The sequence below is a fragment of the Maniola hyperantus genome, chromosome 19, assembly GCF_902806685.2.
Source record: "Maniola hyperantus chromosome 19, iAphHyp1.2, whole genome shotgun sequence".
Classification (NCBI taxonomy): Eukaryota; Metazoa; Arthropoda; class Insecta; order Lepidoptera; family Nymphalidae; genus Maniola; species Maniola hyperantus.
In genome coordinates, this window is record NC_048554.1 from 1701156 (window position 1) to 1714171 (window position 13016).

General features: G+C 39.3%; 2 protein-coding genes across 3 annotated transcripts in view; both read right to left on the bottom strand.

Moving 5' to 3' along the window:
* Positions 1–3980: 3980 nt before the first annotated feature.
* LOC117991264 (collagenase-like) lies at positions 3981–9176 on the bottom strand. Its single transcript, XM_034978839.2, has 5 exons — positions 8961–9176; positions 8535–8802; positions 7796–7885; positions 4763–4959; positions 3981–4085 (listed from the first exon to the last, which is right to left on the bottom strand). The coding sequence occupies exons 1-5, from the start codon at positions 9156–9158 to the stop codon at positions 3981–3983; spliced, it is 858 nt and encodes a 285-aa protein (XP_034834730.1). The 5' UTR covers positions 9159–9176.
* Positions 9177–10887: 1711 nt separating this feature from the next.
* LOC117991265 (collagenase-like) overlaps positions 10888–13016 on the bottom strand; it is a 44061-nt gene continuing 41932 nt past the window's right edge. For both annotated transcript variants that reach the window (XM_069504928.1, XM_034978840.2), the window contains exons 3-5: positions 12617–12706; positions 11780–11973; positions 10888–11024 (exon numbers count right to left, since the gene is read on the bottom strand). In XM_069504928.1, coding sequence (XP_069361029.1) covers positions 10920–11024; positions 11780–11973; positions 12617–12706 — 389 coding nt within the window. In that variant the 3' untranslated portion in view covers positions 10888–10919. The remainder of the gene's footprint in view (positions 11025–11779; positions 11974–12616; positions 12707–13016) is intronic.

The following is a 13016-nucleotide window of genomic DNA, read 5'->3' on the forward strand; positions in this document are numbered from 1 at the left end:
CCGGCGGCACTTGATTCAGGCATCGCAAGCAAGACCTTAGCGTGTGGAAATCCCTACAAAAGACCTATGTCCAGCTGTGGACGTCTATCGGTTGATAAGCTGAGCAAAATTAACGAAGTAAGTACCTACTACTTACATACACGATTTGCCACGTGCACGTAATAAGGGCGCCTTTAAATTTGCCGCAAAAAGCCGCGCGGCTGCAGCGTGGCCGAAGCGCTGCTTTGTGAATCCATATAAATAAAAACCGGCCAAGTGCGAGTCAGACTCGCGCAACGAGGGTTCCGTACTACAATCGTATTTTTTTGACATTTTGCACGATAATTCAAAAACTATGATGCATAAAAATAAATAAAAATCTGATTTAGAATGCACCTTTCATATGATACCCCACTTGATATAGTTATCTTACTTCGAAAATTAATTTTAAAAAATCTAATAATTCATGACCACAATTTAATTTTTTAGTGTGATGTAACCACAAATTCACGGTTTTCAGATTTTTCCCCGAATGTCAGCTATAAGACCTACCTGCCTGCCAAATTTCATGATTCTAGGTCAACGGGAAGTACCCTGTAGGTTTCTTGACAGACCGACAGACAGACAACAAAGTGATCCTATAAGGGTTCCGTTTTTCTTTTTGAGGTACGGAACCCTAAAAAACGTGCGATAGCAGTGCTACTGATGCGCGGGTGTAGCGCTGCAGTCGCGCTGCTCTGCGCGCGGCACTTTGCGGCAAATTTGAAGGCGCCCTTATATTCCATAGCGATAAGAATGCGCTTTTTTATCTTAGTAAGTTATGATCAAGATTGTAGTTTGGTGATAATTTTTTAATTAATGCCTTTATCTACCGTAAAAATATTTATAAGTGACTAAATTATCTTTTATAGATAAAATTGATTAAAACAATATGTGAGGTAGATTTTTTTAATATTTTAATATGCCATGTAACTAATGATAGAAAATGGGTTTTACCAGCTCATAAGATAATAATTTATTTCGTAGAAGACATACCTTAGGTACTAAGAAAGTATCTGACTAATAAAATAGATGCACTAACTAAAAAGTTGAGCGCATCTGATAAGTAAGTTTTCCTATATTGACCAATAGTGAATTAATAACAGTACGCTTAGTACGAGATTTTATGTCTCACCAACGTTGATAGTATTCGAGTGTCGAAACACTTTCGCGTTATAGTAAACTGGATCTTAAATGCCTTGTTTTAAAGCTCAAGTTTGTCTACACATCTACAGCCAGTGCTCCAAGCGGAAACGTTGCGAAATTATAAGCAGTAGTATTGAATTTTCAACTTCAATTCAAGGCTCTTTAGGTCTATTTTACTTTGACGTTATTGTGTTTCGACTTTCGAATTCTAGCAACGTTTGGTGAGACGTAAAACCTTATTATACTAAGCGTACCGTACCCGTAGTATAAGATTTTACGTCTCACCAAACGTTGCTAGAATTCGAGAATCGAAACACAATAACATCAAAGTAAAATGGACCTAAAGAGCCTTAAATTGTAGTCAAAAACTCAATGCCACTGATTTTAATTTCGCAAGGTTTCCGCTTGGAGTGCTGGCTGTAGATGTGTAGACAAACTTGAGCTTTAAAACAAGGCATTTAAGATCTAGTTTACTATAACGCAGAAGTGTTTCGACTCTCGAATTCTAGCAACGTTTGGTGTGACGTAAAATCTTATACTACGGGTACAGGTGCAGTCTAATCCATCACTCCCATGGTCCGTACCCGTAGTACAAGATTTTACGTCTCACCAAACCAAACCAAATTCGAGAGTCGAAATACTTCCGCGTTACAGTAAACTGGATCTTAAATGCCTTGTTTTAAAGCTCAAGTTTGTCTACACTTCTACAGCCAGCGCTCCAAGCGGAAACATTGCGAAATTAAAATCAGTGGCATTGAATATTTGACTTCAATTCAAGGCTGTGTAGGTCCATTTTACTGTAACGCGGAAGTATTTCGACTCTCGAATTTGGTTTGGTTTGGTGAGACGTAAAAGCTTGTACTACGGTTACCGATGGGACGGCAATTCGACACTACCAATAACCAGAGAGACTAAACTTCCGCGTTACAGTAAACTGGATCTTAAATGCCTTGTTTTAAAGCTCAAGTTTGTCTACACTTCTACAGCCAGCGCTCCAAGCGGAAACATTGCGAAATTAAAATCAGTGGCATTGAATATTTGACTTCAATTCAAGGCTGTGTAGGTCCATTTTACTGTAACGCGGAAGTATTTCGACTCTCGAATTTGGTTTGGTTTGGTGAGACGTAAAAGCTTGTACTACGGTTACCGATGGGACGGCAATTCGACACTACCAATAACCAGAGAGACCTGCTACGCGCTACGCCGTAGCACAGCGGGGTAACATCGCCAACTTCCCAACTCCTACTTACCTACTAACAATTTCTTAATAGAAAATCCTGTAACTTTTTGATCCAGTAATTTTTGGACGTCATAATATGCACCTGAAGAAGGTAGTCACTTGACCAACGAGGCACGATATTTTATAATATCAGTGTTCGCGTATTGCTTGCTTGGTTTGTTTGCTTTTCCTGCATGAGTAGTAGTGGGATTCAGGAAGGCGGGCGTTCTAACCTTACTTTGATTTATTTGGTTTGAGTAGCTGATTATTTAGGTACATACTTATATAAACGGAAAAGGTATCTGACTACTTATACAGGATTACAGAACACTAGCAAAAACTTAGCGTTATTGTTATACTACCTAAACACAATCCAATACCAATAACCATTTGCCTCATTTTGTAGTTTTAGTGATTTAGTATTTTTAAACCCGCAATGTATACCGTGCAAAACTCGAGTTAATGCCTCGCCTACGACGCAGCATTGACTCCAAGTGGCCTACTTACGCAACGTTCGTTGACCTCTAGTGTCCGTCACGTGTTTTGTTCGCAATATATCGTAAACTTTTACAAAATTATAGGATTTTTAAATAATATTTTACGCGTTTTTTTTTTTGGTATCATATCAGTAATCATCAGTACTTACTATATCACTTGTCTTTGTTTTTGCTAGCGTTCTGGTTACACCTGTATATCAACGCACAACTCAAACTAGGTACTGTACGGATCGGGCTTGGAATGCAGATAAGTAGATATATCATATAACCCGAATCGAGGTCCGGCTGAAAACGAGCGTTGAATGTTTAGTTTAGGATAAGCAAGTAATATGTGCAAGGCATAAAGCGTTATGCATTTGAGAAATGAGAAATGAGTTAGTACCTTTTTTCGGGGTTTGGCTACACATGACACAGTTTATCCCGGCCGCGCTTCTTCTGCTAAGACTATTAGAGGCAGAGGCACCCAGGATAACCAAACCTTTAGGTAGGTAAGTATAAAGCCTCAATAGCTCAACGGTTGAGGAGCGGACTGAATTCCGAAAGGTCGGCGGTTCGAACCCCACCCGTTGCACTATTGTCGTACCTACTCTTAGCACAAGCTTTATGCTTAGTTGGAGGGGAAAGGGGAATATTACTCCTGATTAGCATGACTAATACTATTTAAAAAGAAACTGGTGATGTGTGGCATAACTTTCAAAAATAAACGTTTCTTTCCATTCACATAGGATACTAGTGTATTTTCTTCTTTCTATTATGACGTGGATATCCGCTAAGAAATGATTTTTGAAAATTAAGCCCCTAACAGCGATCATGCACTCATCCGATCCGAATCCGTGAAAATACGGATATAAAAAATATCTACGACATAATATGTCATAAACTACCATACAAAACAAAAAGGAACGTATTTTCACGGGCTCGGATCGGATGAGTGCATAACCGCCGTTAGGGGGTAAAATAGGGGTTTGAATTTTGTGTAGCCCACGCGGATGAAGTCGCGGGCAAAATACAAAAATAAGCTTGTTGTTTCTTTTAAGTACTTCAATTTATTTATTATTTACATCACTTATATTATTAATTAGATTACAGTGTTTTTAAATTCAGAGGTTGCTAGTGATCCAGGGGGCGAATGAGGTGACTCGTGCAAAGCCGCCAGGGTGTCCTCGCTCGCAGCCCTCGCGGTGCCCGAACGACGTGATGCCGATCTGTGGATACAACAAGAGGTAATTTTTAAAAAGAATTGGTCCGACTCGCACGCGAAGGACTCCATAATATCATTCTACAAGAAATAAAACTTTGTTTTTAGGGTTCCGTAGTCAAATGGCAAAAAACGGAACCCTTATAGATTCGTCATGTCTGTCCGTCCGTATGTCACAGCCACTTTTCTCCGAAACTATAAGAGCTATACTGTTGAAACTTGGTAAGTAGATGTATTCTGTAAAGCGCATTAAGATTTTTACACAAAAATAGAAAAAAAAACAATAAATTTTGGGGTTCCCCATACTTAGAACTGAAACTCAATTTCTTTTTTCATCAAACCCATATTATGTGTGGTATCTATGGATAGGTCTTCAAAATGGAGAGACACTTCCAAAGTGGTAAAATGTGTGTGTAGTGTGTACCCAAACCCCCTGTAACTTCTAAAATAAGAGAATGATAAAACTAAAAAAAATATATGATGTACATGTACAAACTTCCAACGGAAATTGGTTTGAACGAGATCTAGTAAGTAGTTTTTGATTTATCGTGCAAAATCTCGATAAAATACGATTGTACTACGGAACCCTCAGTGCGCGAGTCTGATTCGCACTTGGCCGGTTTTTTTCTGATTTTTAAAAGGAAATAACACTTTTTGAGCTATAGAAACCCTAAAAATAATGACCAGTTTGCGGCTGCTGCCGGTGCCGGTCGCCAGAGGGCCACCAGAGTCTCCAGGGCAGGTGCTGCGGCCGTTGGGCGTGGCCACGCAGATGGTGGAGGCGACCACAGTGGTGGTGCCGTAGGTGCGCGCGCACAGTGCATTGGTGATGACTTGCAGGCTCACTTCGTGCTTAGCTTGACCTTGGGTGATGGGACGGTCTGAAAAAAGATCATCTTAAAGCTTTCTGACTAACTGGAAAACAAAGTAAAAACTCATTTATTCAAAACTAGCTGATGCCCGCGATTAGTACGCGTGCATTTATATTTTTAAAAATCCCTTGGGAACTCCCTGGTAGTGATTCTTCTTGAAATGTTCTGAATACTAATGAAACCCGTATTAAATTGCACTAAGAAATTTAGGTGTGTACCAATTTTTTTCCTGAATAAAACCTTTTACTAAGTAATATAGAGGTAAAATCGATAAAAAACTGATCCCTATAATAGATTAAATATATAAGGGATATAAACTACCCCATATCTTTTTTTTCAGATTCAGATTCAGATTCAGATTTATTTATTTGCTTTCATGTACATTTACATTTGTTGATGGTGGGTGCTTAAAGCTAAAAGCTAAATTCATGAGACCCTGTCAGGGTATTGCAAATACAATTTTAGGTACAATAAAATGGTAAATATTAAAGATACAATACGAATAGGATTAAAATTATTAAAATTATCATTACTAGATATTAAATATTATTCATTTGCATGCTTATATATTATTATATTATGAGAATGTTGACTAGAATTTATTATAAAGCAAGATTAGTACAAAATAAAAATAAGGTCAAAGTATAGTAGTATTCAATAATTGCTGTCATGGTCTGATTAAGTCTCTGTCAATGGAATAAAATATTTAAAAATAGTTACTGTAAGAATTTAGTTTAGTTATGGTTATGTTGCAATTATTTAATCTTACAAGGTCTTATAGTTAAATGTCAATATCAGATGTCATTTACAGGTGCGTCACGCTATTGAGGTTTATGCAGTTAGAAATTCTTGTATATCATAAAAGCATTTTTGTAGTAGCCATTGTTTTAATTTTCTCTTAAAGGTGACTTCTTTTGTTTCTTCTTTAATGTCGTTGGGAAGTTTGTTATAAATAATGATTGATCTGTAATACGGGCTGCTACGGCGTATTATTTGTAAGCTGTAATGTGGAAGAGCCTGGTTGTGCTTGTTTCGCGAGTTTCGATGGTATGTACTGTCTAATGTTTTGTATAAGTGTGAGTGTTTCCTAACAAACAGAACTGTTTCCATTATGTATATAGATGTTAATGTCAGGATCTTTTTTCCTATGAAATGTGGCTTACAACTGTCTCTTTGCCTAATATTTACTAATATTCGTATGCATTTTTTTTGAGCAATAAATAAGTCCCCCACGTCTGTGCTCTGTCCCCAAAGTATAATACCGTACTTAATCCACGAGTAAGCATAAGCGTAGTACGCAGATAGCGATATCTTACCTATAAGGGATAAAAACTACCCTATATGTTGACCCGGACTATCAGCTACCACTGTACCAAATTTCATCAAAATCCTTCAGTAGTGTTCGCGTGATGCTGGCATAGACAGACAGACAGACAAAAATTCCAAAAAAAAATTGTTTTGGGTTCTATATCGATAATAATTTCTCCCGATTAAAATTTTCGAAATATATTAATTAATGTACAGACAAATGTCCAGTAACAGTTTTATTACAAGTATAGAAGATATAGATGGCTAATACCGCAATTCATAGTCAACCCTTTAGAGGACGATTATGTGTCAATTGTCATACACAACCTTAATGCATTGCATAAAGCGTGCATGTGCATACAGCTTAAACATGACACATGTCGTTTGTACGTCACTGTCATTTACTACACGACCACCGAGAGAATGCAGTTCGCGACCGTTATAATATAACGCTTTAGCGATAAGGCCGCCTTTGCATGCTACAGCTATTAGATTAAGATCCTGTATTGTGTAACGCCACATACTTGAGCCAACCCGAGCCAATCCGAGCCAACCCGAGCCAACCTATGTGAGGCCGGCTAATCACTGCCAAGCCGGTCCATCACAGCCAATGACAGCCACTTACCGCCACTGACAGCGAATCACCGCCAACCGCAGCCAAACAGCGAATCACAGCCCACCTACCGGACGCCTTCGGTAGGGATACAGCTTTAAAAAGCCATGAGAGCTCATTTCGTGAGTTATTATTGTACGTAACACGGTGTCAGCAAAAACTATGCCAGTTTGTGTTCTAAATATTAGTTAATCGGTAAATTCAGTGTAAGTAGAAATTGTGACAAGTAAATCAATGCAAATTAATAGTGATATAAATAAACAGTAATATCAGTGTAAGCAAAAAGTAATGTGTTGTAAATAGTATTAAATATAAATCAGTGATTATTATTGAGATGAATGATTAATAAATAAATTGGAGCGATTATACTGATTGCTGGTTTTTATTTAACCCACTGCTTCAATTGTGTTTTTTCAATGTTTACTTTGTGTTGTGTGCAATAAAGTGTAAAATAAATAAACGTCATAGCCACGGAAAATACGGTACAGTTGACAAAAATATTAAGATAATTTTAACATTTTGTCAAAGTTTTTGCAGTTTTAGTCCAGTAGTTAGCAGGATTATGAATTTAAATCTGGTCATGTACTGACGTAATATACTTATATAAACATGGAGTCCTGACAGCGTTGTATGCTAACGCTACTCGAGGGTGTGTGGTGCGGGGAAGTGAAAGTCGAGGTAACTGCATTCTCTGGGTGGCCATGTAGTAACTAGTTAGTAATCTGACGTACCCCAAAGCTGATAATATAGTCTCACTACTCGCAGTCGTGAGCAAACGGCAAAAAAGAAAGAAGGGAAAGTGGGTTAATCCCTTTCCATCCCAAACTACAATGGAACTTTCCACTGGGTAAAACCTCCTAGTGGAAACCACCACAGTTTCAACTTGTCATGTGAAAAAAAATGTAAAAGAAACGTTATACTCACTGTCACCATTAGCACCAAATCCAGCTGCAACGGCCCACGCCCCGACGTATTGATCGTTACCGGTAGCCAGGGCGATTGGCTGTATGTGGTCTGAAAGAGCAGTAATTTTTTTAAAAGCGAGCAAACGAGTTAATGCGATAGCAGATCATATAAACATCTGCAGCACCAGAGAAATCAAACCCTTGTATAGCTCCTAAGAGCGAGACCAATAATTAATCTATGTCCTAAGTAATTGGCAAAAAAGACAATACTTTGTTACAAAAAAATTGGTGATCTGCATAAAGAGGCAAACTAGAAACTGTAATAAGCTTGCGACTCTTACGCTCAGCCTCAGGAAATTCCAAAAGTAGTTTTTCGGAAAACCTTTTATAACAAAACTAGCTGACTCCCGCGGCTTCGCCCGCATGGATTTAGGTTTTTAAAGGTCCCGCCTATGTCACTCAAGAATAATGTAGCTTTCTACTGGTGAAAGAATTTTTAAAATCGGTTCAGTAGTTCCAAAGATTACTCCCTACAAACAAACTTAACGACAACCTCTTTATAATATTAGTATAGATTGATTGCCGTATTGAGGAAGCACCGCAGATAGAAGCTTGTTTCACAATTCTCAAATATAAACCAGGAGATGAAAACAAGTTTTTCGCTGCTCTAAAACTAGTTTTGAAATTTCAATAAATAAGTAAATTTCATCCGCATTATTATCCACTATACCAACGGGATAATAAAAAGTTGTACTCACCGGTAAAAACTACATGAGGCATTCTGATTATAGCAATATCGTTGTTTAAAGTGAGCATGTTGTAGTTGGCGTGCGTGGACACCGAGCTGGTGCTGACGCGGGTGCCGCCAGAGAAGAGCAGGGTAGAGCCCAGCACGACGAGAAATTCACGAGCCTGGTTGATGCCGTGCCTCCAGCAGTGAGCAGCAGTCACCGCTCCGGTGTTAGACAGGAGAGATGAGCCACAGACTGACTGTCTGTTGTTTGTCAATGTAATCAGCAGACCACCCTAAAAAGAAAGCAACAATAATTGGTAAAGAGTCAGAAACTCAGACAAAATTGCACAGTTGATGATTGACGAATGTTGCCTTTTTATCGGTGTTTTATTCGATACCAAGCGAAAGACAGGATAAAACAGAATGGGCTCAATGGTTATTTATAACTTACCAAATGAGGTTGGGATCCAAGTTTGCCTGGCTGTCCACCAACAATTCTGGAGCCGTCGAAGTCAATCGACTGTTCCATCATCCAGATACGCTTGGCCGCCGGGATTCCGAACTCCTCATGGTAGTCTTGGAAGATTGGTGACTCCACCTCTGCCGCAACCGCTGCCACCACGCCGAGGATAACGACCAGGAGTTTCATTGTAGGTGATACAGTGGTCTGGTACGCAGTTTCTGTCAGTTACCCAGTTTATATATTTTTCAACATTATATTATCTTATCTACTTAAATACAAATCTTTAGTAATTTAATCAAATCATTGTCTCAAAGTCTGATAAAACAATTTTGGGTTTTTGAAGGACTATGCTACCTATAAATGCACTGCAATGCTCACACGTCGTAATTATATTTTAATCCATTGACATTGATAATAATATAATTGATAATACTGATTGATGATCAATGATAATATAAGTGGGGGAAACCAAAATCACCCAAAAAATAAACCTGATGGTTAATACGATATCTATATACACTTGGAGCGAGGTATGTTGGATGTCCCTCACAGATAAATTGCGGAACGAGGAAGTTAGGAAAATAAATAGACCCACATACCTTCTGGATTAGAATAGAATAAAACAGAATATAATATATTTTTATTCAAGTAGACTTATTACAAGTGCTTTTGAATCGTTAACTTGTTTAATTTACCACTGGTTCGGAATGCCGTTCCTACCGAGAAGAAGCAGCAAGGAACTCGGCGGATGCTCTTTTCAAGTGATCAATTTACAATATTGTTATACTTACTACATATATTATTAGTAAGCGGAAGTGGCAGTGGGCATATAAGTAAGTTATGTCTGTCGCAAAATCGATCTAATGTGTGACGCACCTTGCGTTGGCACATTGACCTCGTGTCATATCAGGGAGACAGCATCAAGACCGGGAGCCGCAGCAGAAACAGCTGAAAACGCCAAGCGGCGTAAGTATACCTCTCTTACGAGAGTTAAGTACATTTTCGTTCCGTTTGCCGTGGCCTCTTAGTGCAAAAAAAATTTTACGAGACATTAGCCTCATCTGGTGACAGAAGGGCTGGCTCATTTTTTGCGCAAGGGATCAGCCTGGCTGTCCAGCGCTGAAATGCAGCCAGTATTCTTGGCACCATTCCACGCCGGCATGATTTGTATAGTAATTAGATAAGGCTAACTTTAAGTTTTATTGTAATATTTTCATATTATATTATACTAGATGATGCCCGCGACTTCGTCCGCGTGGATTTACGTTTATAAAAATCCCGTGGAAACTCTTTAATGTTCCGGGATAAAACGTAGCCTTCCCCGGGATGTAAGCTATCTCTATACCAAATTTCGTCAAAATCGGTTAAACGGATGAGCCGTAAAAAGTTAGCAGACTATACCAAGTGGGGTGTCATATGAAAGGGCTTTACCTGTACATTCTACAACATATTTGTATTTACTTTTATACATAATAGTTTCCGATTTAGTGTGCAAAATGTCGAAAAAATACGAGTGTAGTACGGAACCCTTAGTGCGCGAGTCTGACTCGCATTTGGCTAGGTTTTTCGGGTTGTGCCACACTTGACACAGTTTATCCCGGCGGCCTCTTATTCAAGTATTCTAGGTACCGGGATAGCCAAACCATTAGGTAGGTAGGTAAAACTGGTGACGTGTGGCTATGAGGCATAGCTTTTAAAAATAAACGTTTCTTTCCATTTACATAGGATAGTAGTGTACATTTCCTTCTTTCTATTATGACGTAAATATCCGCTAACAAAGGATTTTTGAAAAGCCCCTAAGGGGTTCAAATAGGGGTTTGAATTTTATGTAGTCCACGTGGACGAAGTAGCGGGCAAAATACAAAAATAAGCTTGTTTCTTTTAAGTACTTCAATTTATTTATTTTATATGTAACTTATATTATTAATTAGAAAAGCGTATTAAAATTCAGAGGTTGCTAGTGAGCCAGGGGGCGAATGAGGTGACTCGTGCGAAGCCGCCAGGGTGTCCTCGCTCGCAGCCCTCGCGGTGCCCGAACGACGTGACGCCGATCTGTGGATACAACAAGAGTTCATTTTAAAAATATCGGTCATGTGCGAGTCAAGACTCGCACGCGAAGGACTCCGTACAATATCGTACAAGAAATAACACTTTTTGATCCCACACCTAGCCGATCGTGTACTCGTGACCTCGTGCAAATTAATAATGGACAGCGCCATCTTTATGTGATTTTGGAAACATATTATTTGTTCGTGAACATGTTTTAATTTTTTTGTGACTTCACGGTTTTAGGTTTTTCAGACATTGCTTATACCTACTTGTCAAATTTCATAATTCTAAATCAACTGGAAGTACCCTATGGGTTAATGATTCCCTTGATGGGCCTTCACAGACACGACAGACAGACATGCAGACAGACAACGAAGTGATTAGCGTCTATTATGCGCAAGCCCCAAAAACCACCCCAAAGAGCCAGGGCGGCAGTGATGAATAGTGCATATCTGAAGAAGCACTGAATTTTCCAGATATTATCATGCATAGATCATCATCATCATCATCATCATCATCATCAGACGGCAACCCATCGCTAGCTCGCTACTAGCACCGGTACCCCCTGCCTCTATTGCCGCTACATTCTGTTAACTTGGTGTTTAAAGTGTAAATAGAACCTTAATAGCTCGACGGTTGAGGAGCGGACTGAATTCCGAAAGATCGGCGGTTCAAACCCCACTCTTTGCAGTACTGTCGTACCTACTCCTAGCACAAGCTTTACGCTTAGTTGGAGGGGAAAGGTCAAAAATACTGACCAGTGTGCGGCTGCTGCCGGCGCCGATCGCCAGAGGGCCGCCGGAGTCTCCAGGGCAGGTGCTTCGGCCGTTGTACGTGGCCACGCAGAGGGTGGAGGCGACCACAGTGGCGCCGTAGGTACGCGCGCACACTGCGTTGGTGATGACTTGCAGGCTCACTTCGTGCTTAGCTTGACCTTGGGTGATGGGAAGGTCTGAAAAAAAGATCATCTTAAAGCTTTCTGATTGGCTGGAAAACAAAGTAAAAACTCATTTCGAAATTCACTAATATCGAAATTCATAGTCAAGATAGGGGCTTCTTTAGAGGACGATATTATGTGTCATACACAATCTTGATTCATTGTATAAAGGTTAAATATGACACATGTTGTTTGAATTATCCTGTAAAGTAGCCCCTATCTTGACTTTGAGTTCCAGTGTAAGACTATTTTTATAACGTGTAAAATTTAACTCCTCACGCGTCATTTTAACTTTTTGTGTCAAATATCATGTCTTTTTAGTTTTAGTCCTTATTTTAAAGGTGATTCGTACTTTTGTTAGGACAGTTGACCCATAGAGTTAAAATGGCGCATGAGGAATCATATTTTTTATTCGGAATTTACCATTAGGTCGTAGTGACGTAATGATGATTCAATTATGTATATCTGTACGTATAACCTGACGCATTCTAAGCTGATCTTATAGTCTCACTACCCGCAGTCATGAGCAAACGACAAAAAAGAAAGAAGGTAAAGGGGTTAGTCCATTTCCATCCCAGACTACAAAGAAACTTAAAACTAGGTAAAATCACAGTTTTAACGTCATATGACAAAAATGTTAAAGAAACGTAATACTTACTGTCACCATTAATACCAAATCCAGCTGCAACGGCCCACGCCCCGACGTATTGATCGTTATCGGTAGGCAGACCGATTGGCTGTATATGGTCTGAAAGAGTATTACAGTATATTTAGTATTTCATACCATTTTAGCGTTTAAACTACCGTGAGTGATTTCCATTATAAATAATATCTATCCCGGCTGTACTCACGTGTCTAGTCGACGTTAGCCCGACTAGTTTCGAACCCATCCGGGGTCCTTTTTCAAGGGAATCTGTTCGCGCACGCGCCGCGACTTACTATTTTATACCAAGCGACTAGCGAGCAAACGAGCTAATGCGTCAGCAGATATTAAATGATTACCGCCATATATAAAGTTCTGCAGCACCAGAGAAACCAAACTTTGTATAGCTCCTAAG

Bases quoted from the DNA above. Each gene is read 5' to 3' on its own strand.
- LOC117991264 (XM_034978839.2), bottom strand. From the start codon at position 9,158: ATGAAACTCCTGGTCGTTATCCTCGGCGTGGTGGCAGCGGTTGCGGCA. The intron at 8,803-8,960 runs GTAAGTTATAAA...CTTTCTTTTTAG, and splicing joins TTGGATCCCAACCTCATTTG to GGTGGTCTGCTGATTACATT. The intron at 4,960-7,795 runs GTGAGTATAACG...ATCTTTTTTCAG, and splicing joins ATTTGGTGCTAATGGTGACA to ACCGTCCCATCACCCAAGGT.